At 49.0% G+C, this 25,718-nt stretch overlaps 1 protein-coding gene across 1 annotated transcript in view; it reads left to right on the top strand.

Moving 5' to 3' along the window:
• Positions 1 to 25,718, top strand: part of EFCAB6 (EF-hand calcium binding domain 6) — a 248,207-nt gene that overhangs the window by 198,599 nt on the left and 23,890 nt on the right. The window contains 2 exon segments of the mRNA XM_059937122.1: positions 6,597 to 6,792; positions 9,871 to 10,062. Coding sequence (XP_059793105.1) covers positions 6,597 to 6,792; positions 9,871 to 10,062 — 388 coding nt within the window.

The raw sequence follows: 25,718 nt of genomic DNA, 5'->3' as shown, positions 1-25,718 counted from the left end.
TGTTGCTTTTTTCTGCTCTCTTCCATGTTAGACATTTTCCTCAAAAATATGCTCCTATTAAGAATGAGATACTAAGAGATAGATTAAAAGTTCTGCACAGATGGGTAGAGCTAGTCAACTTCAGTTTGAACTGCTTTGGCAGGGTAATCTGGTGGGTAGTTTCCTTGGAAGACTCCCAATGTCAGAATCTTTAAAACTTTTCTTTTGGGCTTGTCAGATTTCCCAGGGATTAGGGTTGCCAGATAAGACACAGAGTGCCCAGTTAAATTTGAATTTCAGATAAACAATATTTTTTTTAGTATGTGCCATGCAATCTTTGGTATATATTTATACTAAAAATTATTTTTGTTTATCTGAAATTCTAATTTAATTGAGTATCCTTCTAGGCTTCTGTTTGTTTCTTTGTTTTTCTAAACCTGGCAACCCAGCCAGAGAAGACTTGTTGGTCTCCTGCTGCCAGCACTCTGGGAGCTGACTGGAAACAGAAGGCTGGAAGTTTCAACAGTCAGCATGATAAGCTGAATAATGCCCCCAAAGATATTTAGGTCCTAATTCCTGGAACCTGTGAATGTCACCTTATATGGAAAGAGACTTTATGGATGTGATTAAGTTGAGGATCTTGAGAAGGGGAGGTGATCCTGGGTTATATGAGTAGGCCCAGTGTGATCACAAGTGTCCTTATAAGAGGGATTCGGGGAGAGATTTCACCCAGAAGTGACCACAGAGGGAGAAATTGGAGCGATGTGGCCACAAGCCAAGGATCACCAGCGGCCACCGGAAGCTGGAAGAGGCAAAGAAGAGATTCTCCCCTAGAGCCTCTCGGGGGAGCACAGCCCGGCTGACACCGTGATTTCTGCCCAGTGAAGCTGATTTCCAACTTCTGGTGTCCAGAACAGTAAGAGAATAGATGTGTGCTGTTTAAAGCCACCCACTTTGTGGCATCATGTTATAGAGTCATAGGAAACTAATAGAGTCAGTATAGAAGCTTTCACTTAACTCCCCTCTTTTCATTAAGAACCCTCCCTGTTTTGAACTGTGGCAAACACTTACCATCTGCAGAGCACACCCCTCCAGATCCTCCACCGTGTGTGGTGGGCGGGTGGGGGCCAGGCACCCAGCGTGGGGAGTCTGGGGAGGGGCACGGGGTCTAATTGCGTCCCACACAGGCTTTTAGCCAATCCTTCTCTTTTAACCCCACTTCCATTCCTACGTCTAGGTGTACCTGGAGCCTGCTTCTGGAGGCTCTAATGGTTTGCAGGGTGTATCGGATACCCTCCCGCGTTCCTTCTGTTGGTTCCAGGAGGAGATTTCTTGAATCTGACACATCTGTTCTCCCTCATCCATCAGATTCCCAGCAGCTGTTGTCTTCTTCCACTTTCTCTCCATCCTTCATGGTTTCTGCCGGTGTTCTGCAAACTCCAGCCGGCATCAGAAACTCGGCTTGCTGGGCCCCATCCCTCGGGCTCTCTGACTTAGCAGGCCTGGGAATCTGCATTTCTAACGAGGCCCTGGGTGGTGCTGCTGCTGCTGGACTAGAGCATCCCAAGAACCACTGTTGGACGCCTTTTAAAAATGCCTTCTTCTGTCATTTTAGAAGGAACGGAGCTAGTTATGTGCGTTCAAGCCACTTTAACTGCAAGTCCTATCCTCTTATAATTTTAAACCCACATAACTCAGAGTTGATTGGTCCTCCCCGGACTGCTTTTGTATGCAGTTTCTAACTTGCGGTGTCCCTTAGCTGTGCCGGCTGGAAGTTCTATGACTAAGTGCATGGGTCTTATGTTCCTCTCTTTGTGAGGTGAGGATACTAGCACCCCTCCCCTCCCTTTAAAAAATGTTAGCGGTTGCTCTAGGGTTTGCAGTACACATGAACAACTAGCCTAAGTCCACTGTCAAATAACACATTACTACTTCACGGGAGGTGCAGGCGCCTTATTACAAACTAAGTGTTCCTGAATCCTCTCTCCTGTCCCCTGTAACATTGCTCTTACTCACGTCACTTTTCCATTTGCTATAGTCACCCAATACATTGTTATTGTTACTTTGAACAATGATCTAATAGATCAACTAAGAATAAGAGGAAGAAAAGATATTATTTTACCTTCATTTATTCCTTCTCTTATGCTCTTTCTTCCTTTAGGTAGATCCACGTTTCTGACCCATCTGATTTTCCTTCTCTCAGAAGAATGTGTTCTAGCATTTTTTGAAGGGCAGGGTGGCTGGTGATGAATTCCCTCGGTGATTGTTTGTCGGAGAAGGTATTTATTTCTCCTTCACTTTTGAAGGATAATTTCACTGGTTATAGAATTCTAGGTTGGTGATTTTTTCCTTTCCACACTCTAAATATTTCAGTCCACTCTCTTCTTGCTTGCATGATTTCTGATGAGAAGCCCCATGTAATTCTTATCTTTGTTCCTCTATAGATGCTTTCCCCCCTCTCTGGCTTCTTTCAAGATTTTCTCTTTGTCTTTGGTTTTTGACAGTTTGAATATGATATAAGTAGGTGTAGTTTTTGGTATTTTTCTGCGTGGTGTTCTCTGAGCTTCCTGGAAATGTGCCTTGTGTCTATTATTAATTTTGGAAAATTCTCGGCCGTTATTACTTCAAATGTTTTTTTCTGATTCTTTCTTTTTCTCCTTCTGGTATTCCAATTATGAGTATGTTCCACTTCTGAAACTGTCCCACAGTTCTTGGATGTTCTGCTCTGGGGGTTTTTTTTCCACTCTTTTTTTCTCTTTGCATTTCAATTCAGGAATTTCCTTATTGACATACTTCAAGCTCACTGATTTTTTCCTCAACCATGTCCAGTCTACTGATGAGCCTATTAAATGCAGTCTTCATTTCTATTACGCTGTTTTTCATTTCCAGGATTTCCTTTGATTCCTAAGAAGGAGTATCCATCCCTGCTTACATTAGCCATTTGTTTTACGTGTTGTCTACTTTTTCCATTAGACTCCATTACAATTTAATCATAGTTAGTTATTTTAAATTCCCTGTCTGATAATTCCAAAATACATCATGTCTGAGACTGGTTCTCATGCTTGCTTTGCTGTCTCTTCAGACTGTGTTTCTCCTTGCCTTTGAGCATGCCTTGCAGCTTTATTGTTGTTGAAAGCCAAACATGACACACTGGGTAATAGGAACTGAGGTAAGCAAGCCTTTCACGTGAGGTCGTATGTTAATTCAGGCAGGAGGTGGGCTGTGTTTAGTGCTGCTGTAGCTGTCAGTGCCAAGGGCTTGGATTTCCTCCAGTGTCCTTGTTTTTGTCCCTCCTGTTTCCTTAGGCTTCCCTAGGAACTCCTCCTTAAATAGAGTCTGTGTTTGCAGCTCTTTCCATTGTAACCCACTGTTGTTATACTGGAGCTGGGTTGATATGGTGGTAAGATATGGGGGAGGGGAAAGATTCTATACTCTTATGATGAAATCTCAGTCTTTCAGTGGGCTTGAGTCCCAGGGCTGCAACCTTCAGAAATGTTTCTTAGCTTTTTTCTTCCCTCAGATGAGACAGGGAGTCTAGAGGGGGCTGGAGTTGGCTCACTGCCTTTCCCCCAGATGGGATAAGGCTCTGGTAAAGTCTTTTCCCTTGGAAAATTATTACGCCGAAGCCTCTGGGCATATTTCCCAAGGATTATTATTCCCCTTCCCCTGCCAGAGCCAAGAGGAGACCATCTTCAGATTTCCACTGTGATAACCTAGTGGGGCTCTTGAAGGTAAAGCCCATGAAAGTAGGGGGTCCCTAAGACTGGGCCCCCAGGGGTTTCTCAGTCTCACACTAGTCCACACACAGCCTCCACCGTTGCTCAAGTTACCACTTAAGTGTTCCTACCAGCTCCAAAGGCCTTTGCTCCAGGAAAAGCAGATCTTGGCTGTAATTCTCTATGTTCACCCATCTCTCCAGATTTTGGGATGACGTTTTGCCCTGTTGTGCCTCAATTTTCTGATGGGACCAAGAAAAGCCATTGGTTTTCAGTTTGTTCAGCTTCTTTCTTATTGTGAAGGTGAAAGTGACACTTCCAAGTGTCAGAGCTCCCCCCCTTCCTATCACTTTCCCTCTCCATGTCCCATCTTTAGTCAGCTACAGTTTTTCTTTGGAAGAGCTAGTTAAATTTAACTCCTAAATGTCCTACAGCCACAACCAGGTCCTCTCTGCTTGGCTCATTGCTTAATTATAAAACTCAAAAACCATTAAACAGCATTTCATAATTATGACTATGTACGTATTCATAATTCATAATATTCAAGGTCTGGGTAATGAATGAAAATTAGCTTTCTTCTCAATGGCACTATCCCTGGGCCTCTGTGTCCACCTTGTTGTAGGCAAACCTGGGGGTACCCATGCATCTTTTCGAAGCCATTTGGGGAAAGGCAGTTGTTTGCTGTAAGCTGCTTCCAAGGACATAGAGAGTAGGGTGATTTCTTTAACCACTGCTGTTTTCTGAACACATGGCTCGGGTGAGGTTCAACATTGTCAACCTTCAGCCTTCCCCGGAATTCTGCACCACTTTCTGTTCTCTCCATTTTTCTCCTGCTGCCCTCCATCCTCGAGCCTCGCTCCCCACTCTCCTGTTCCAGGTCTGTCACCCAAGAGTGTCCTGGGCTGTCCCCACTATTCTCCAGGGTTGGATCCCCTGTTTCTTATATCCCACATCTTTTTATTTCTTAATTTACATTCTTATTTTGCTGGAGTACTTCCTGGAGTAATTTCCTAAGAAAGTGGGAGGACAGGAAATAAATTTTCTCAGTTCTTTGTCTGAAACTATTTTTTATTTTCCTTCACACACATTGTTAGCTTGCCTGAACATAGAATCCTAGGGAGAAAATCATTTTCCCGTAAAACTTTGAAGGACAGTGCTCCGTGGTCTGTGTGTGTATGTATATGTGTGAGTGTGAGCAAGTGTATGAGTGTGTATGTGAGTGTGTGTATGTGAATGTGTGTATAGGGGAAAGGAGGACCGTTTCATCCTCAAATGCCTGTATGTTCTTTTCTGCCTTAAACATGGTCTCCTCTCACTAAATCTATTTCCAGCTGAACAAGAATTCAAATGCATTCAGTGAATAAACCATGGAAAAATAGTACCAGATAAATAATTAACTAAATGATTACAAGAGAGTCTTGTTAAAACGTAGTTAGGCTTGATACTTTTATAAGCAACAACACAAGGGCTGTGGAATTTCTGTAGTCCACCTGTCAATGGGGTGATCAACTTTTTTACGAATCAAAACCTTAATAAGGACCCATCGCTCAGCCGCTTGTTTCTTCTCAAAGACCTCTTGATGATAAACATCTCTGTTATTTGTAATTATATGTAGATTGTTCTTTTCTAGATCCAAAATAGACTTTTCTAAATAATACTGAGATTAGCATATGCATTTGATTTTATTACTAAATTTTAATACCAAGTTGGCAATTTATCCTGCTGATGAAATAGAGCTGATTATCCTTTTCCTCCGTGTCTCCGTCGTGTAAGCCAGCAACACGGGGCCTGTGGACGGCAGCTCTGCAGCTGTGGGTTGGAGAAGCACAGTCCTTGGCTCGTTCACTTTAGGAGCAGATACCCAAGTCGCTGGAAACTTTTCTCTCCGGCTTCCTGGCGTTCCAAGCTGTTCTTTGACACACGCTCCATCCTGCTGAAAGAAAGTTCAGGGGTCAAGGTGCCAGCAATCCTCAGGGAATCTAAGTTACAGAAATGTGAACTTTGAATGCAGTTAAGCTTTATTTTGAATTATTTTACATCTTTCATAAATATGCTCTATATTCTCACGAAACGTGGATTTGCTCTCGCGATGTATTCTTGTGGAATGTAAAGGTATTTTTCTTCTGTGTTGGAGTGCTCTTTTTCTGCGTGGATGTCCTTGTTGAGACACACAGACACACACCCAGATGGAATTTCTAACTGAGAAAATACTAAACGATGTAGGTTTCATAAAAATATGTTTTGAGTGCTTTCAGCTTGACAGCGTAGTTTCAACCATTCTTGAAAAAGGATTTAGCATCTATTTTACTCAGTTCCTCTTTTCCTTTTCGCTGTCTTTATTGTACTTCCCTTATTTTCAGATTCCCATTTCACGGTGCAGGCCCTCGTTAGCTAAGGTCCCGATGACCACACCCCTACCCCCCCGCCACCACCCCGCAGTCCTGCCCCCAGACCAGCTCTGCCATCACCATCACATGCATCTCCCCAGGATCCGACTCTGCACATGTCGCGTCCCTGCCAAAGCACCTTCCTCTGCCCCCGCCACAGGGCCAGATTCCTCAGCCAGGCCTCCTCCTCCATTCTATGCTCTTCAAACCCGCGAGCCCACTGTCCAGCCTTCAAGTCTCAGAGCTTCAGGGCAGGACAGTCTGAGGCCCCCCCGCCGGCAGTGGCCCCGCGCTCTCTCCTGTCATAGCCCTTCCCCTGTGCCCTTAGACTGCAGTCTTCGTGGGTGCTCGTCTAATAGCATAGCTGACCGGTGTGCATGCTCCTACAGGCCGCGGAGCCGTGTCTCAACATTATTCATGTTCTCCACACTGTTCTGTGCTCAGCAAGTGTTTGTTGAATGAATAAGTGATGGTTTTTTAAATTAATATATTGTTTTCTTTCTTTTGGGACAAGTTGGGGAATCGGCTGGCATGGTAATTCCATCAGTTACCTTGACTTCTTGAGAGCAGTGGAGAACAGCGAGCCGACAAGACCTCAGCCACAAGAGAAAGAGGAGAGCGTGCCGATCAGTTTTGCGACCCTAAGTCCAGAGGAGCTTCTGAAGAACATCCAGGAGGTCGTTGCCTCCTCCAGTCCGGCTTTGTCAGCGGTATGAGAAAAAGCACGTGCTTTTCCTGTGGAAACTGAAGTTCTGGGGCTCACGCCAACTCCTACAACCAGCTCTCAGCCCTTCTCCCCATCCTGGGCCCCTCCACCTCTCGCCACTCTCCTTGGGGCATCAGAACTCGGTGGCTGGTCGAGAACAGATTGTTCACTGGAGCAAATGTGTATCCGTTTTTGCTCTGTACAAAGCTACCGTGAGCGTGCCCAGCACGTGTTCTGTGAGACGAAAGTGCTCGGTGTTTAGCAAAGGCTGGGTCCGCAGTGAGGGCAAGGGGTTCTGGGCAGAGGGCAGAGGACAAGGGCCTCAGGGGAGCCCGGGCCAGTGGGGAATGAGTGACGCCAGGTGGCCTTGAAGATGTTGGCCGGGGCCGGGTGGTGGCACAAAGCCTCAGCGTGACCGGGAGCCCAGGGCAGGGGGTGTAAGAAGGGGGTCCCCCGAGTACACTGACATTTAGGCTGACGTCTGTGTGACCCCGGGGGGGCGTGCCGAGACCCGGTGTATGTGGGGACGGCGCTGCGGGGCTCATCCTCGGAAGACAGTGCTCGGGCCGTGCTCCCCGCCAGGTGCTGGCCCCCCTCGCGGGTCCCCACGTGAGTTCCCCCTGCAGCAGCCGCGGGAAGAGGGCTGCTGTGCGCAGAGGGCAGGCCTTGCAGCCGAATGAGACGGTGAACGCAGGGCCTCCCGGGAGGGGCTGGGCGCACGCTGCCCAGGCAGCACAGTCAGAGCAGGGCTGCCTCTGTGTCTGCCACACGCGCTCAGCCCCACCCGCCGCCGAGGCCCACCTCGCTGAAGGCCTGCGTCCTCTCAGCACCGGGAGGCAAGCTGGGCCCTGGAGTCCAAGCTTCAGAGGGAGACAAGGAGAAAGGCAGGGCAGCCCAGCCAGCTTGTGAACGTTCTGGAATGCCGGCGAGCGTGGCCTTCCTCCCCGACGGCAGACATTGTTTGCATGCAGGAATTCTCTGTGAGGATTTAGCATACTTGTGTCTTTATTTTAATGGCTATCTAAAGATCAAAGAAAAATTAGTATGAACACATGGCGGGTCATCTAGAAAGACCATCTGTACCCCTTTCGACACCAGATTGCCCTGGCCCAGTGGTCACCGCGTGAGGACTGCAAACTCGGATGTGCCCAGGGACCAGGAGTGAAAAAGTGATGAAGGCGCCGGGACGTGGCCACAGCAAGCCAGAGGCACAGCCCTGTCCAGAGCGCAGCTTCTCCTCAGCCCCTGCCGACTGTTGCTGAGCTGAAAAATGGTCCCAGCTCTGCTAGATCTTTGTATTTTTCACGAGAAGCCATGAAACCTCCTGACTTCTAAATGTCAGCACATACTTCAGATTCGTCAAAAGCACTGTGCAGGCCACATAAATCCATTTGCAGGATGGCTCTGCCCTGTTGCAGCATAGAGTGGCACCACGTCACATCTATCGGGATGTTTCTCAAACTGAGGTCCATGGAACCTGTGGGAGGAACCACGGTTCTCACTTCTGAGAAATACTCCTTAGGAGACGAGGTTTAAAGCAAGAGAGTGAGATTCTCTGGCCAAGAGACGGGCAGATGGCCTGGAGAGGGAGGGCGTTTGGGGCAGCGAGGCGAGGAGGGAATGACGATGTCTGAGGATAGCTGTCAGAAAGGGTACCGGACACATGATGCAGCTCCCGTGTCACTGGAGACACGTCTCAATGCAGCGTCTTGTTTCTGAAATGACACAGCAATGCCTTATATTTATGTAGAGTTTCATAGATCCCTAAGCCTTGGCATATTTGATTCTCCCACACACCCCGTGACTTGTCAGGCTGGATTGACACACGGGGAAGCCACACAGCCCCAGGGAAGTGCAGGTCCCGTGGCCACAGCGAGCCGGACCCCAGCTCAGCCCTTAGGTCCACTGAGCCTTGCGGCACCGCAGCACCTTCTAACGCCCTCAGAACAGAATGCTCGGTCAGCTCCCTTCGTGTTGACCGTCATTCTCCTGAACATATGCCGAGATCCACTGTGCGCCGGGTACCTGGACAGGTGCGTCTTCCGGTTGCCATAGTAAAACTTAGACCAACACGAGTTCTGATGTCCCTCTTTTTATACCGATGAAGTTAAGCTCAGAGAGGTTAAGGGTTTATGGTGGGCAACACAGCCAAGGTTCAGAGTCCACCACCTGGCTGTGGAGCCAGAGGTTTTCCACTGTACCTGGCTGTGTCGTATCTACACAGGCTAAATGAAAGCTTGAAGCCAGACAGTATTAAGGTTAATTTGGTTACCTGTATAACACCTTGTGGACGGACGGGGTGTGCCCAGTTAGTCCTGAGTGAGAATTAACCGCAAGGGAATTTGGGTTTGGGTCTGCAAGCACGTTAAATTCTTACTTAAAAAAACTAAGATCTTAACTTACCCCTTGATACGGGTTTTCTAGTGCAATAGAAATGAATGATTTTGTTTCAACAGATGGGAAAAAATGTGCTTTCTTTTTATAGCAAATGTTTGCACTTCGGTTTGACTGCTTTACTGCTGGGCTGGCGCCGGCTGCCCCAGCCCCTCTGCACGGGCGCGGGCAGGGGGGTCTCCCCACCATAAAGGACAGAGCCTCAGTGTTCAAGCCCTGGGGTGTGGGTGGGTTGGGGTGGTCCCTCCTCCTCCTCCTGGCCACTTCCCACGTGAGACTCCTATCGTGAGACCCCTGCCCCACACCTGGGTGCAGTGGGGTAGCGCCTGAGCTTCTCAGTCACAGGTGATTCATTAGGGAGCTAGAATCTAATGCTGCAGAGACTTCGGGCAAGTTCCTTCATCCCTCGGAGCCTCCTCGGGACCGGTGAGGACCGGGGCTCCTCTTCATCTTCGTATCCAAAGAGGAGGGACTAAGGCGAGTTTCCTCAATGACACATCAACTCTTAGACGGGGTGCACATCCTACCTGCCTGTCTTCAGTCCTCGTGCGTTTATTTAGTCATTTAGAATCTACAGGGGACTCACGTTCACTTGATTGCATTTGCATTCAGAAAAGCAATACTTCAGAAAAATATTTTTGAAATATTCACTTGACAGTAACATTTGCCTTTTTTTTTTAAATTGTAGGCATTTTCTGCACTGGATAAAGAGGACACTGGGTTTGTAAAGGCTTCGGATTTTGGACAAGTTCTTAAGGATTTCTGTTACAAACTAACAGATACCCAGTATCATTATTTTTTGAGAAAACTAAGAATTCATCTCACCCCCTATATAAATTGGAAATATTTTCTCCAGAACTTCAACAGTTACCTTGAGGAGGTAAGAATGTCTGCAGCACAGAAGCATTTCTTTTTGAAAAAGGGCTAAAATTAGTGTTTGCAAAATAGATAATTGATTAAAACCACATCAGGTAAATTGGCAATCACCTCAGTTAATTAGCTCATTCTAAATGAAAAATTGATATAAATTCTACGTAGTGTTAGAAGGTAAATACGTATCCTTTAATTCATTAGAAAGTTATTCTATTCTATTCTATTATTTTGTTTATTTTCAAAGAAGTTTAGGAGAGCCTGCTTTTGTCTGGTTGTTTTAACGAGTTCTAAGAATCTTAGATCCCTGAAGATGACCTAGTGTCGAGAGAAGTGAGGCCACTACACGTCAGGCCCTGAACCAGCAATGAGGGAACTGGGACCCACTTGAGAGGAGACATTTGTTAAGGACCCACCACTATGTGTCAGGCCCTGGGCCATGTATCAGCCAAGCCTGAGGTAGGGGTAATCGTGGAGTTAGTAGGGTCCTGGGGGAAGTCTAAGAGGGCTTCCTGGAGGAGGGTGGGTGGCTGACCACAGGACTCTCGTTCCTTCCCGGGACCACTTCTCTGGCAGCACGAGCTGTTCCTTCTTAGGCTGTTTCTCCATTTCTAAATGTAAATGGACCTACATCATTAGCAACAATTACAATCTAGTTTCAGCCAACTTGGATTTCTTTGGTCACCATTCTGTGCTGAGTGAGAATGGACACACAGGTGTCCCTGCCGCCATGGAAAGGGAGATGAAGACAAATATGAAGAATCCAAAGATAGTGCAACAGCTAAATCACAACAGGCTTGTGCTGAAATGTACTTAACTGTCCTCCTGTAGCTGGACGCTGAGGTCATTTCCAATTGCACACTTTTGTATATCGTGAACACCCGAGTTCATAAATCCTTGATCGCTTATCTGGGATACATTCTTGGAAATGAGATTGCTAGAGCAAATGGCATGAGCGTTTTTAAGGTCTGAGACTCACTGTAGTAATAATAACAGCAGCAAACTCAATATAGTGCTTTCTGAGGGCAAGGCACCATTCTTAGTCCTATATAGATATTAACTGGTGTAATTCTTTTGCTATCGCTACGAGGTACATGCTAGTAATATCCCATTTTATAGATGAGGACACTGGGGCACAGACATCAAGTCATTGCCCACAGTCACCCCGAAGGTGGGCGGTAGAGCTGGTTTGTGGCCCCAGAAGCCTGGCTCCCGACTCCAGGTCTCTGAAGGCTGTGCCATCTCCTCTGGGGTGTGTGAGTATTTTCATCTCTGCCATTTAGATGGACCTTTCTAACAAAATATACTATTTTGTTGCCTGTTTTAAAACTTTATATATATGATATTGTATCAGATTCTGTCTTCGGCACTTGTGTTTTCCTTGCTTAATATCATGAATTTAAGATTGATCCATGTTGTTACATTGGCTTTAGTTCACTCGCTCAAGCTGCCATAAAATTAGCCAATTAAATGATAAATGAATATATTCTATTGAATGAACAAACCCCGTTCCGTCATCGTCCTCCTGCTAATGGCATACAGGTGGTTTGCAGTTTTCTCCGTTACGAGCAGGGCACGGTCAGCCTTTGTGTCCTTTGCACACTCGGGGTCACTCTGCGTGGAACGGCTGCGGGAGGGGGCGGGGCACAAGTTCAACTCCACAGACACCGCCACAGTGGCTGCACCGGTCAGCGCACGCTCCCGCCAGCCCTGCGGGGGAGCTCCTGACGCGCCACATGCCAGAGCCCTTGGTGTTATCGGGAGTTTAATTTCTGCCAAGGCTTTCAAATGTTATCAGCCATCCAGGCTGCCTCTCTGAGAACTGCCTGAAAGGATTCCACTCCTTTGTTGGTGTGGGCGTTGCACATGTCTCCTCCTGGTCTGTGACTTGTCTTTTTTCTCTTTGTCTGTGGTGACTCTCACTATTTTTATGTGAATTATACTTTTTTTTCTGATTTTAAAAGAAATACATATTGTGAAAAATTTGGAAAATACAGGAAAGTGTACAAAAAAGAAGCTAGTCGTTTAACCCTGTGATGACAGTGTGATGACAGGAGCAACCTCCGTACGGTTTAGTGAGACCTGCTGAGCTCTGGGCCCTCCCCCGGCATTTGCTCACCTGGGTGTTGCCCGGATGAGGGAGGCAGTCAGGTGGAGCAGGTGGGCCCCGAAGTCAGGTACCCGCCATCGCAGCTGGAGTGGACGCCAGGCAGTTCAGCTTCAGAGGGGTCTTCTTCCCACGGGCCACGCTGCCTCGGAGAGCTTCTTCGTCTCTTTTTAATGCATTTACCCCCAATTCTTTCACTGTGGTAAGATACACATACCATAAAGTTTGCCATCTTAACCCTTTTTAAGTTAATGCACAGCTCGGTGGCATTAAGTCCATTCACATGGCTGTGTAATCATCACCACCCTCCACCCCCAGAACTCTCTTCGCCTTGCAAAACTGAAACTCTGTCCCCATCAAACACTAACTCCCCAACCCCTCCTCCCCCAGCCCCTGGCACCCACCGTTCTACTTTCTCTAGGAATTTGACGACTCCAGGTGCCTCAGATGAGTGAAATCTACAGTATTTGTCCTTTTGCGTCTGGCTTATTTTACTGAGCGTAATGTCTTCAGGGTTTATCCTCTTGTAGCACGGTCAGAACTTCCTTCCTTTTTAAGTCTCGTTAATAGTCCATTGTATGGATAGACCATATTTTGTTTATCCATTGATCTATGGGTAGATCTATGTCTATCCTATCCAGTGAACGCTTGGGTTGCTTCCACGTTTTAGCTACGGTACTGTGAATAATGCCACCGTGAATGTGAGTGTACAGATGTAATGCATGTTTTTACATAGTGGAGATAACATTGTAGATATAATCATGTATCTTGCTGTTTTTCCTTTAACATTAAATTCCACCAAGTCACTTCAAGTTCTTCCAAACATGAGTTAAAATGTCTGCATAACATTCCATCAACTCCTTATTTTTAAGCATTTAGGTTTTTTTCCAGCTTTCGCCACTGTAATTTACTGGGCCATGAACACTTTGTATGCAAGTCTATGTACACATTTTGGACCTTCTTCCTAAAGGAAGAGCCCAAGAAATAAAATAACCGGGCTCAAAGGACAGGAATACTTCTATTGATCTTGAAAGCAGCCCCATTTTTAAAAAATAATTTTTTCTATTGGGTTGAATCATATGAAATCACCATTTATAGAGTCCTAAATGATTGAATATTGACAGTTTCATATGATTTAAGCTAATATTTGTAGAAGTCATCTGTGTCCATTTTACATGATTTGGAATACACCAACATTTTGAAGGAGAGAATTAAAGTCACCCCTAGGGACAAACAGTGTTAACATGTTGGTATATTTATCTCTAATCCTCTTTTTTATACAAATGTCCTTTGCGGGTAGGGTCAAGGACAGAGAGTATATGCTGCTGAATTAAGGGGTGGTTGGGGATTTTCTCAACTCTTAAAAGACTCTTTTATCTTTTTAAATTTATTTTTCTTTGAACTTTTAAATTTTATTTTATTATTTTTTATTAATTTTATTAATTAATTAATTTATTTATTTATTTTTGGCTGTGTTGGGTCTTCGTTGCTGTGCACGGGCTTTCTCTAGTTGCGGCGAGCGGGGGCTACTCTTCGTTGTGGTGTGCGGGCTTCAGTAGTTGTGAGCTACTTGCAGGCTCTACTGGCGGCACGCAGGCTCAGTAGTTGCGGCGCACGGGTTTAATTGCTGCGCGGCCTGTGGGATCTTCCCGGACCAGGGATCGACCCCGTGTCCCCTGCATTGGCAGGCGGATTCTTAACCACTGTACCACCAGGGACGTCCCAAGACTCTTTTTTAAACAAACGTTTATTATTTGTGTCAAAGTAACATATGCCCACATAGAAATGAAATTGAATTGTTGCAGAAGATTTAAAGGCAGAGGTCACTTGATCAACTGTTCCCCGCAGTCCTGCTCCCCAGAGGCAGCCACTGTAACCCCCTGTCGTTCCTCCAGCTGCACCTTCCCGGCTCTCAGCGCCTCCCCTCCCCTCCATTCCCTAGCCACCCCTGGATAGGAGAGAGGGCTCGGCTTTCCCACCCCAGCTGCCCAGCTCCTCCTCTGGGATCCCTGAATGTCCCTCTGGAGCTGCCTTTTCACTTCCTGTGATATCGCTGGCATTTCCACGACAGTGATTTGTCTCTAAAGCAAATCACTTTGCTTTAGAGACAAAGTCACTCTCTCCATCAGCCAGCATTTCCTGTGGGCCCGCTGGGTACCCAGCACCGAGTGGGTCCTGAGGTCAGCAGTGAGCCAGGGGCCTGCGTTCTAGCAAGGGAGACGGACGAGAAATGAGAATATGTACCAGATGTCAGAAGCCAGTATGTGCTGTGGGATAAAATAAACCCGGACAGAAAGGTAGCCCAGTGAGAAGGGGACATCTGGGCGAGACCCAGCGGAGGGCAGGGAGGGACTCAGTGACCTCTAGGGAGGGGCTGTTGGAGCACCGCCCTGCAGAGACCCAGCAGGAGGGAGCCCTCGGGGCTTGAGGTGAGGCTGTCTGGGTGGGCGGGGCGGGTGGGGGGCAGGGGGAGTAGGAAGTGCTCAGGGACGGATGAGGGGGGCGGCCCTGTAGCACTTTGACTCTGAATAACATGGAGACCCAGGGAAGGTGTGGGGAGAGGAGCGTCGTGACCATGGCCAACTTACATTTTAGAGAAGTCACGGGGGACACTGGGTGGGGAAGACTCAGGGAGGGGGCCCGGGGGCGCCAAGGGCCAGTAGGGAGGCTGGCGCACCCTGGGGACGGATGCTGCTGGCGTGGCTCAGTTCTGGATACATTTGGAAAGTGGAAGGTGAGAGAATGAGTCAGGAGTGGCCCAGGCTTTGGGGCTTTGAATGGGGAAGGGAGCGGGAGGACAGGTGTCCTGGGTCAGCAATCAGCGTCACTGGCTTCGCCGATGCCCTGTCGTTGGTCTTGAAGCGACTTCCAGTGTCCCGAGTTCGAATTACTATAGAGTGTCCTTGCCAAGCACCTATAAGTACGTGCCCAAACCCTTCCAGCGGCTCCCACTGGAGGACTCCACTGGCCACGCTGAATCCTTACGGGCTGTGTCCAGAGGTCGCGCAGCCTACAGGCGGAGGACGCGGCTCGGCCCCACTCACAGGTCACTCTGAGCATCTCTGCCGACCCTTGAGTTCCTGGAACCGGGGGCGATCGTCTCCAAAGCTTCAAACGTTGCCACTCGCTTCCCCTGACACTCGTCCTACCTGATTTCTTCGCAAAGTCCCCTTCGCTTCTGGAAGCACTTTGCTGAACGTTCTTGCCAGGAGGTTCTAGGATTAATTGCAACGTGAGTGACGGTGGGAGATGTGTTTCGAGACAGGAGGGGGCATGGAGGCTGGCGGGACAGCGGGGACTCAGAGACGGCACAGCCTGGCCCACTGCCCCCAGCCCCCGCCTTCCCTGTCCATGCACAGTGGGTGCTTGGGACTATATCGCATCAGCCCCACACCGGCCTGGGAGGTGGGAAGTCCTGCTGAGAAGCCAGTGCTTGAGCAGAGGTGCCTTTACCGGAAGGACAAGTTGAGGTTGGGACCTCCAGCTTGAAAGGACGTGGGGTGTGAAGCCTCAGTGTGGGGCGACCACCACACTTTTGTCCCGTTGTTTTGATGAGGGAGGAGGGGCGCAGGGGCAGACCACCAGGGCCCTGCGTCCCTCGCTCTGGAGTTCAGGTCCCTTTCTCTGAGCAAAAGGAGACTCGTTAAGACTTCTGAGCGGGGACATGGGTCAGCTTCCTCAAGGGTGGCTGGGATGGCAAAGTGGCTGTGTGAGAGCCGTGACCGTGACCGTGTACACAGTGATGGTTTCGGAAGTGTAATCCTGGGCTGATGTTCTTAATAGAAGGAAAAGAGGTAACAAACAATAGGAAGAGTTAATGCATCCTCCTCGAGCTCATTAAATTCGCCAGCCATCCCTTCCTCTAGGGGATGCATGGGCGGCAAGGAATTAAAAGGAGATTACCAAAATGTAATTAAGGCAGTCGGGGCCTCTTCTCGCAAAGGAAGTTCGCTGTGAATAATCCCCAGCCAAACCGAATCTGTTCTTGGAAAAGGGACAGCTGGAAAGGTAGCTAAGGAGTCCTGTAAGGCCTTGAGGAGATGGAAAGCACACAGAGGGTAAAGATGACGACTTTACACACCTGCCCACGATGCAGTTCTCAGTCGGGGTGCACCGCTGAACCTGCCCCCCAAAACTCATATCGCTCTGTGCCTCGTGTGTCCATCACCCACAACAGGGGAAAAGCGTCTCAGCTGCTTTCAGAACAGGTGCCGCGTTACTTTCAGATCCTGGTGTGCGGATCGGCCCTGGCATGTGGCCCGGCCCTGGCTTTTAGGCTCCTTGCTCTTTCTGCTGCCCCACTGAAGCGTTTCTCAAAGTGGGGGTCACGGGCTGGCGCAGATCAACCGCGCACCGTCAGCTCAGCGCGTGGGCCGCACGCCACTCTTGGGACTCCGAGCTCGTCCCCTCCCCGGAGGCCGGGGAGCTGCAGACAGTGAGGCTCCGTCAGGCTTCGCAGACAGGAGCAAAGGACGTGCCTGGTGCCACGGGGAGCATCACACCTGAGTCAGGACAAGAAACAGTAGCTCAGGTGGCACAAAAGAAGAGGAACGAGGTATTAAAACTGAAATGCTACCAGAGCCTTGGTTGAAAAGTAAAAAAGGAAAAACAAGACAAGCTCTGGACGTCAGCACTAACACCTTTTGCATAAGATTCTCACAAACGAGGTGAAAGCGTTATCTGAATGTCTGCCCTCAACAAATACCTCTTTTTCACTTCTGGGAAAAACATTTTACATTCAAAATGCTACGTGCAAACTATATAGAGTATCACTACTTGTTTTTAGAAATCATTCCTGTTTAACATTTCTTCTAAGTCTTAAAGTGCAATTTCAGTATCTTCCGTGAATATAAAATAATGCTCAGAGCAGAAATAGAATTTTTAAAAGACACGGTAGAAACCCATATAAAATCTTTCTACTTTATTATCATGGAAATAATGGAATTTTTTAACAAAACACATCCTTATTCAATGCAGAGTAATTATTTTGTCACATTCTAGCTAACAGAGAGCCAATGAGATCTGTCCTTACCTTGTGTTTATAATATATTGTCTTTAAAGTCATCCAGTGAGATGTTGAGTAACTTGAAGATGATTTTTCTCCAAGAGAGAATCTAAGATTGTAGTTTTCAACTGAACAAGAGACCGTAAAGCACATCAAAATGTTTGTAATCTTTTACGAACATCATATTTATATTAGTTGCCAACAGTGTTACTTTGATTTATCTTTCTTTTTATTGTAAATATAATGGTGTCCATGTATTTTTAATGAGTATTATAAAGAATGGGGACATTTCCTTTTCAGGAAAAGGCTCGAAGATTATTGGAAATAAATTAAGGAAATTATTAAGATATGTCATTCCTGTTATTTACTCTTGCCCCTGATGGCGAGAAAGGCTAAGTCCTCTTGATACAATTTCGGTGATTTTTGAATGTTTCCCCTAAATTTCACTCACTTTCCACTTGCCGATGGGATAATTACTACCTGTTGTCCTGGAGACGGTTGAGTATATGGCAGGTTGGGAGGGATAACACAGGCCGCTTGGACACTTGCGGTGGCCTTGGTGACAGTGCAGGGTGAGGGGCTGCTGGGCCCACCGTGCCTGAGCTAAAGGAGAAGGACTGCTGTCAACCACCGCCTTGTATGAAAATGACATCATCACAGCAGAGGAGCAGTTAGGGGCCCACCTGCTCAAGTCACCTGACCACAGCCGGCGTGACGCGTTGCCGTCCTCGTAAGGTTAACACGTTCTCCCAAATCTGAGTGCGTCAAAGCACCCATGCGTCCTGGGCCCCATCTTGATCTGGAGCCTCCAGTCAGAAGGAGTAGAAGTTCCCCCGCCTTCCCCAGCTTCCAGGGGTGTGGACAGTCGAGGGACCGGGCACCTACTGCTCTAGCAGCTGCCAGAGGGGCCCCTGCCAGAATTAGGACAGGGCTCGGCCACCTGGTTTCCACGCCTCTTGCAGAAAAGCAAAGGGGGCCGTGTCAGGCTCGCTTCCACCTGACCCCTGTACAGCCCTCAGCCCGTCTCTGGGGAACGCTGTATAGCTCCTCCGATGTCCCACCTTGTATTTGTCACTCACTCTCGCATTCTCCAAACGCTTTCGCCAGCACTCCCCCCGAATCTGGGCTGGCGTTCTCTCTTGATTCCTACCCTCAGTGGGAATACACGAGGGTATTCATGTATAGGCTCTCTACATGTTCAAAATAAGCGGACTGTGGCACAGCCCACCATCCCCGCAGACCCCCTCCAGGGCCATGGCAGTCTGATTTGCAGTCTAATTCAATTGCCAATGCTTGGATCAATTAAACATCAGAGTTGAGCTGTACCATTGACTCTACAAGGTCATGACCATACCAGGAAGCCAGGAGTCAATCCAAGAAGTCATTGTTCCAAACAAGCCTCGGCAGAGCAAGTCCAGGCTGCAGACGGCACCAGTTTCTTAACTGTTACCACATACCTACATGTCTAGCTTGGAGGTGAGCTCTCACGTTCTGGCTTTAGCTGCCCCATTTGACTGGGAGAATCTTACCTTCGCACATTCAGCACATGTGTGACAGTGTGTGCCAGACCCTGGCCTGCCTAGTGATTTTGCCCAGACGGTTACCGTCATCTTCTTGTCACCCACAGTCAGACACCAACATCCAAACAGTGGCTAATACGCATTGGGCACGTGCTGTGAGCCAGGCCCTGTTCCAGGCACTTTACCTAAATTAACTCAACTAACCCTCCTAAGACCCCTTTTAAGGATGAGGAAACTGAGGAACAGAGAGGTGACAGCATCTGTTCCCGGTCACACAGCTAGAAGTGCAAGAGCTGGGATTAGAATTCAGACCAGGACCAGGCCCCTGCTCTCAGCTTCCTACTGTCAGTGGGAGCCGTCTTGAGTTTCCACCCCACAGGATTGTCATTTGGATTAAGCGAGTTAATGCAGAAAGAGCTTTGCGTGGTACCGAACATAGCAAACACCAAATGTTTGCATTATTCTTTTTTTCATTCTAGCCTACTTCAGTGAGTGCGTGGTTATTGTATAATATTCAGTAATGATGTGATTATATGGTGTGTAATTTATTTGGGTGGAAGAATTAATCTAATAGTTTCATAAATGAATTCAGCCATGAGTTTATTGAATCATTAAAGGGTTGAAGGGGTAGCTTAAATGTTTCCTCTGCTTCTCAGCATTTTATGGCAATTTCGTGCTACCAAAGGATTTGTGCGTTGGGTGTTTGCAGAGGTGTCGGATGGATCCTTTGTGAATGTCGAGCTGTGTGGTGGAAGTCAGCTCGGAGAGCCGAAGGGGGAGGACCTAAGTCTGCACGGTCAGGGGCAGAGGTGGCATAATCAGCTCTCTGATGAGCTTACACCGTGTCTGGACATTGGGAGACCAGGCTTCCCGGGCATAGGGATCCCCATATGCAGAGACCCAAGATGGGAAACGTGTACTTTGGGCATGGCTAGAGCCTGGGTCAAGGTGGGGCGAGAGGCCGGGGGCAGAGGATCTGGGAGGGAGGCCAAGGGGCAGGGCTGTTAGGGTGGGTCTCCCCCGTTCTTGCCTCCATGGGCATCTCAAAGCATCAGCTTCTCCAAGGTAGGGGTTTGTCTCTGCCGTTCACTGCTCTATCCCCCTTGCCTGGGATGGAGCCTGGCACACAGTTGGCCCTCAGTCAGTGCTGATGAATTCGCACATTCCTCTCTTGGGTGGGCTCTGTACTTGTGCATGTGGTGGGGCTGGGATCATGGAAGGATGGGAGAGCACAGCTCTGAAGTCATCAGCTCACAGGGGAGTAGCCTGGGGACTGTGGCCGGGTCCTGACCCACTTACTTTGTCTAGAAATAGGCAACCACGTCTGCCTCGAAGGGCAATGGGAGGATTAGAGAAATTTCTGCAACGCCCCAGCCCAGCACCTGGGTGAAGGAGACACAGTGAAGGATGGCCACCAGGACTGGGTCTCAGTTAGACTTGGTTCAGTTGACTTGAAGCTTGACTTGATTGTAGCCTGTTCAAAGGAAAAGGAACCTGGAATCTCCAGATTTGCCTTCATGCATTGCCTAGAAAGAATCCCTCCGTAGTCAGAGATCCCAGTGTGGGCAGCGGTCATGCCACCGGGAAACTTGGGTTGTGCCTGCAGTTCTGGTGTCACCCTTTTGAATCTGCAAACAGGATACTGGATTGCTGAGGCCAGTTCGTCGATCACTAATACCTCCAGACCTCCCGACAGACGAGCGTCTACCCTTGGCCTCGTGCGTGCTGGGCTCTGGGAGTTGCAAAAGTTGGTTCCTTGATCCGGCGGGAGGCGTCTGTAGCAGCACGTTTGCACACAGAGCTTTCACTTTGTTCTCAACTGGATTTTTTTTAATGTTTTATCTTTTTTTTTGACAGGCAGTTTTGCTGCTGTTGTTATTTTTAGCGTTCATTAATTCACTGTAAATACAAATGAAGATACAGTGCAATTAATTTCTTTGCTAATCAAAATATTTGATCAAATGAAGCAATTTTTCAATTCTTAGAAGTAATTATACTGTTCTTTAAAAGGAAGTAGAGGAATTCATTACTGAGTATTTCTAATTAGGAGTTTTTGCTACCTGCTGTATTCTTATTCTGTAAGAAGTTTTGGGATTTTTTTTTTCCTCCTGTAAGGAATCATGGGAAAAACTGTATAATTGAATCCCTAAGTATTCAGAACAAAACTTAGTAGAAGAATCATGCAGTCTAATTAGCTAATTATAACCTTCGTAATAGTTAGATTGATCTACCAACATGTTTCTAATCTGATAGCTGGAATGGACCTTGCTCAACCATGTTGTCCCAGCCAGGTGACTGCCACCTTGGACACCCACAGGAGGAGTGTCACAAAGTCCCTTTGCAAAGTGCCCATCGTCAAGGAACACTGACAGCCAAAACGCCACCTTCTCTTCTCTGTACTCTGAGCTCAGTACCTTTGATTTCTCACTAACTAGAAATTCAGAACTGAATTGGTCAGCTATCGCTGTGTAACAAACAACCACGGAACCTCCAGGACTGTGAGCATTTGTTCGGCTTTTGCTTGTGGGCTGGCTGATCTGGGCTGGCTTGGCTCTGGTGGCCTGACTGGGATATCTCTGCTCCTTGGACCAGAGCGAAGTCACGTGGGCTCCTCTCAAGGCAGCACGACAGACACAGGAAGGCTTGCAGATCACGCAAGCACTTTTTAATTCTTTGGTCACATTGAACCTGCTAACGTTCCCTTGGCCAAAGCAGTCATATGGCTGAATCCAAAGCCACAGGATAGGGAGATATTCTCAGCTCTTCAGTGGGAGGAACCCGGGAGTCCCATGGCAAAGGATGTGGAGACAGGGGAGTTGAGGAAATGGGCCTTGAATGCAGCATGCCACCAGCAAACAGATACACGGCGTGTCTCTGTCTCCAGCCCTACCAAATCATCTGACAGCTCAGCCCACCCCTCCACCCCTTCCCTACCACGTTCTCTCCTCCAGGTTACCTAGAGAAGTTGCTTAGGATACGATTTCATGGAAAATTGATTTTATAAGTCAGCCAAGAACGTGGCTGGACGTAACTTATTGACAGGACACTAGAAGGCTCTGTTATGGAATCATTCCCGTAACAGAGCTGTTGAAACAAGAGTACAATCAAACTGAATATGAGCTAACAGAATTCCAGGGTCAGTGAACCCCCTGGAGCGCCCCGCCCTCTCTGGCTTGTTCTTGCCCTAGGCTCACTCTCTCAGCTTTGGGTTGGGGTCACAAGTTTCTTACTTGGGGATCCCCCAACCCCTTTCAAATACGAGTTCCCTGCAGCAGAGATGGGGTTAATTCATCTTTATGGGGGACAGGTTAGTGCAGTGCCTTCCTGAGAGGACAGGATCCTCCCTGTTTGTCCCCTGTCTCCGGGGATGATTCTTGCGGGCAGTTCCCTCTGATTGGTGCGGCTGTCACGACTTTGCAGACCGAGGACCTTGGCCCAGAGAAGTGAGGTGGCTGCTTGAGATCCAGCCAGAAGATGGCAGGGCTCTAGCCTAGCCGTCCTGAACCTGAGCCCCCGCTCCGCCTGCAGGGCCCAAAGCAGCTGGTCAGGAGCCCAGGTCCTGTGGAGGGCCCTCCTCGAGGTGCGTGACCATGTCTCAGACCTGGCTTCCCTCCCCAGCGGGCTGGCTTGACCTGCAGGCAACAGCGGGTGCCACATGCCTCTGCCCTCTGATTACCCACCATAGAGACGGCGTGGGCCAGGAACCGGGACTCAACCCAGGTCTGCCCGACCTCTTGACTCAGGCAAAGATGTCTATTAAAATAACCAGCAGGGGCTTCCCTGGTGGCGCAGTGGTTGAGAGTCTGCCTGCCAATGCAGGGGACACGGGTTCGTGCCCTGGTCCAGGAAGATCCCACATGCTGCGGAGCAACTAGGCCCGTGAGCCACAACTACTGAGCCTGCGCGTCTGGAGCCCGTGCTCCGCAACAAGAGAGGCCGCGACGGTGAGAGGCCCGCGCACTGCGATGAAGAGTGGTCCCCGCTCGCCGCAACTAGAGAAAGCCCTCGCACAGAAACAAAGACCCAACACAGCCAAAAATGAATAAATAAATAAATAAATAAATTAATTAAAAAAATTAAAAAAAAAAAAACCAGCAGAAGCAGCGAGCATGGCCGCCCACGTTTGCCGGGCGTTGGGCGAAGCACTGCGTGTGTTATTTTGTGGCGATCCCAGGCCTGCCCTTTGAGATGGTTGGGCTTTTATTCTCGGGAGGAAAGTGAGGCGGAGGGGAGTGCGTCTTGCCTGAGGTCACAAGAAAGAGCAGAACTGAACTCCGTTCAGCCCTGAGCAGCCCCAAAGCTCTCCGCTGACGGTGAGCTGTCCTCGGCCTCCGGGCCCGGCCCCTCCACTTGACCAGCCTGGCCCCTGGTCGACTTCTGCTGGGTCCCAGGCGGGCAGAACTTGGGTTCCTGGTGCCGCTCCCTGGCTGTGTTCTTGAGGCCGGGTGGGTCTGCCCCTTCTTCACGTTCGGTGTCAGGCGCTGCATGGTGGCGGATCTGGCCTGAACCTCCAGGAGGACGGGACACAGGCTGGGGGTCCCAGCTCTGTGCCTGCAGGGCTCCCTCAGTCCATCAGCCGACACTGTGTGTACTGGGAGACAGCCCAGTCTGGGCGGAAGGCGGCCTCAGAGACGCTGGGCTGCGGGGCGAGAGGAGCGCTGAGCTGGGGCAGGAGGACTGGGCTCAGGATGAGTTCCGCACAGACCTCCCCCCGGGCCCCTTCCCACGCAGGCTTCCTCCCTCTGACCCCCCACTGGTTGGGGCGGCCTCTGGGGTGAGTCCGAGCAATGGCAGGGTTCAGAACCCCTGGATTACACCGTAAAGCTTGCGTTTTACTAAATGAGATACGTTGCTACGTTTGAGCCTGAGAAAAACTCCATAAAACTGAGATGTTATTAGTCGGCTCTTTGATGATTGTGTGCTCCGTATGTTGGGACATTGTTTCTTTTATGTATTTCGCCAACACTGTCGTGTCGTCACAGAGGGGACCAGGAATCTTCCTTTTGGGACAGGTGGCCCATACTTCTCTGCGACATCAAGAGGGACAATTGTTTAGTAAAACAAGGTTCCATGAATACCCTTGAATAAATGAGAGAAGATACCTTCAAAACATGTAAATCATTGTCTGATTGGGTCAGACCCATAGTGCATAAGAGTCTACTTTTTTTTTTTTTTTTCATTTGAAAAGTCACCGGTGTGTGCAGTTGTCAGATGACGGGCTACGGGGAGGAGCACTGAGGACGCAGGCCCAGCGGCTCCTGCTCCGAACAGTAGTGGGGACGGAAGTGGGCGCCTGACACGTCATCCCTCCCGAGTTCCCTCCGTCTTGCAGCTGTGATTCCTATCCTGAGGGGACCTTTTATGTAAAGCGTAGTTCGTTTTGGAAAGTGACATTTGCATCTGAAGCTAGTGGTGTCTTTTCTGATTAGGAGAAACATTTCTTCTAGTTATAGAAAAAGCACTATTTTTCCCCATTCAGATATAACGATCACGTGAGAAGTGCCAGGGACACAAAAGCGCCAGACCAAGAGCCATCTGTTCTCCCCTGGCGTCTCCAGTCACTCAGAGCAAGGCTGGCGGTGGTGGCTGAGTGGCTTTGCGGAGAGCAGGATGGGAACCGGAACGTGGGCGCCCAACAGCCTCGAGCCCAAATGCCCTTGATGGGAGAGCCAGGAGGCCCTACCCTCCAGAGGCCAGAGGCTTCTCCGGGTGGCACGGGGTGGGGAGCAGCGCGGCTGCACCCCCTGGGGCCTGGGGACCTTCTGGTCAAGGGCTGGTCCCTAGTGCACCGAGGCGATGGCAGTGGTGCTGCTGGGGGCGGGGTAATTAGTGATCTTTGTTTTCAATTTGTGCCCTGTTTGTAGTTTTCTGCAGTGAACATGCAGTCATTAGCTTTGCAAGCAGCAAAAGAATATCTCTAACTGGCAGCGAAACCACCTTTGTGACAGACATAGTCCCCCCCCCACCCTCCGTGTTCACAGCCTGGCCTCTGGCTGTGGCTTTGGGGGTGCTGAGAAAAGCGCTGGGGGCGCAGGAGGCCAGCGCTGCTCTCCTGACCTTCCCGCCAGCCTGTCGAGTAAGGATAATAGCGCCTCGGGTGCCAGTTTTCAAGGATTTGCACCTGTACCTCCTTCACCTCCTGGCTCAGTGGTTTCCTCCTCTGGAGGCTGTTTCCATCAGTTGCATCAAGAGCACACGACCCGTTATAATCTCTGCTCACCTGTAAGACTGGCGCTCATCTCTCTTCCCCCCCAGACCCTACCCGGGCAAGACTATTTAAGGATTGTGACCTCTGTCTCCCCAGCGTCTAGCGAAGAGCCTGGCACACAGCAGACATTCCAAGGGTATCTGCGGAGGGCCCAGTACAGTCATCTCGGGCGTGCGTTGAGTGTTCGTCCTCTGTAAGTGCATCGCGGGTGCGTGTGTCACACGCCCGGTACGGGTGTTCACCCTCCCCCCAGGGCTCTGGGATTCAGTGTGACCCAGGTGTCACTCTGATCCCTGCGCAGGTGGAGAGGGGGCAGATTCACATCCAGGGCAGTCGCACCGAGCGGGGCTCCAAGACCAGCCGCTCCTCCACGTCGCTCGCAGCCAGGCTATCCCAGCCCCCCAGCCTCAGGACCCCGACCCGTGGGGCCGGCAAGACTCCAGGCTTGGGAGCCCCAGTTGTCTGCCTGGCCCTGCCCTCGCTTATTCCTCATCCAGAGAACAGGCGTTAGTACTAGGGTGTGTATACATACAGGTGTGTGCATGTGTGTGTGTGCTCGTGTGATCATTTGGACCCTTCTGTGGCCCCTTTCCACTTAGTGCACTGCAAACATTTTACCATATTGTTAAACTATTTCTTGAAACATTCTAAATAGCTGCACTGTCATCCATCTTCTAGAAATATCGTGTTTTATTTAACCATTCTCCTAATTTAGACATCTGAAGTGTTGCTAATTTTTTTTAAATTTTGTGAATTCCATAAATAATACTGTAATGATCATAACTCCATGTTTATTTCCTCAAGGAAAGTCTTCAAAGGGTAGGTA

Source organism: Balaenoptera ricei, chromosome 10 (genome assembly GCF_028023285.1).
Source record: "Balaenoptera ricei isolate mBalRic1 chromosome 10, mBalRic1.hap2, whole genome shotgun sequence".
NCBI lineage: Eukaryota > Metazoa > Chordata > Mammalia > Artiodactyla > Balaenopteridae > Balaenoptera > Balaenoptera ricei.
Note: the sequence above shows the minus strand (reverse complement) of the source record. Positions and strands in the feature narration are given on the sequence as shown.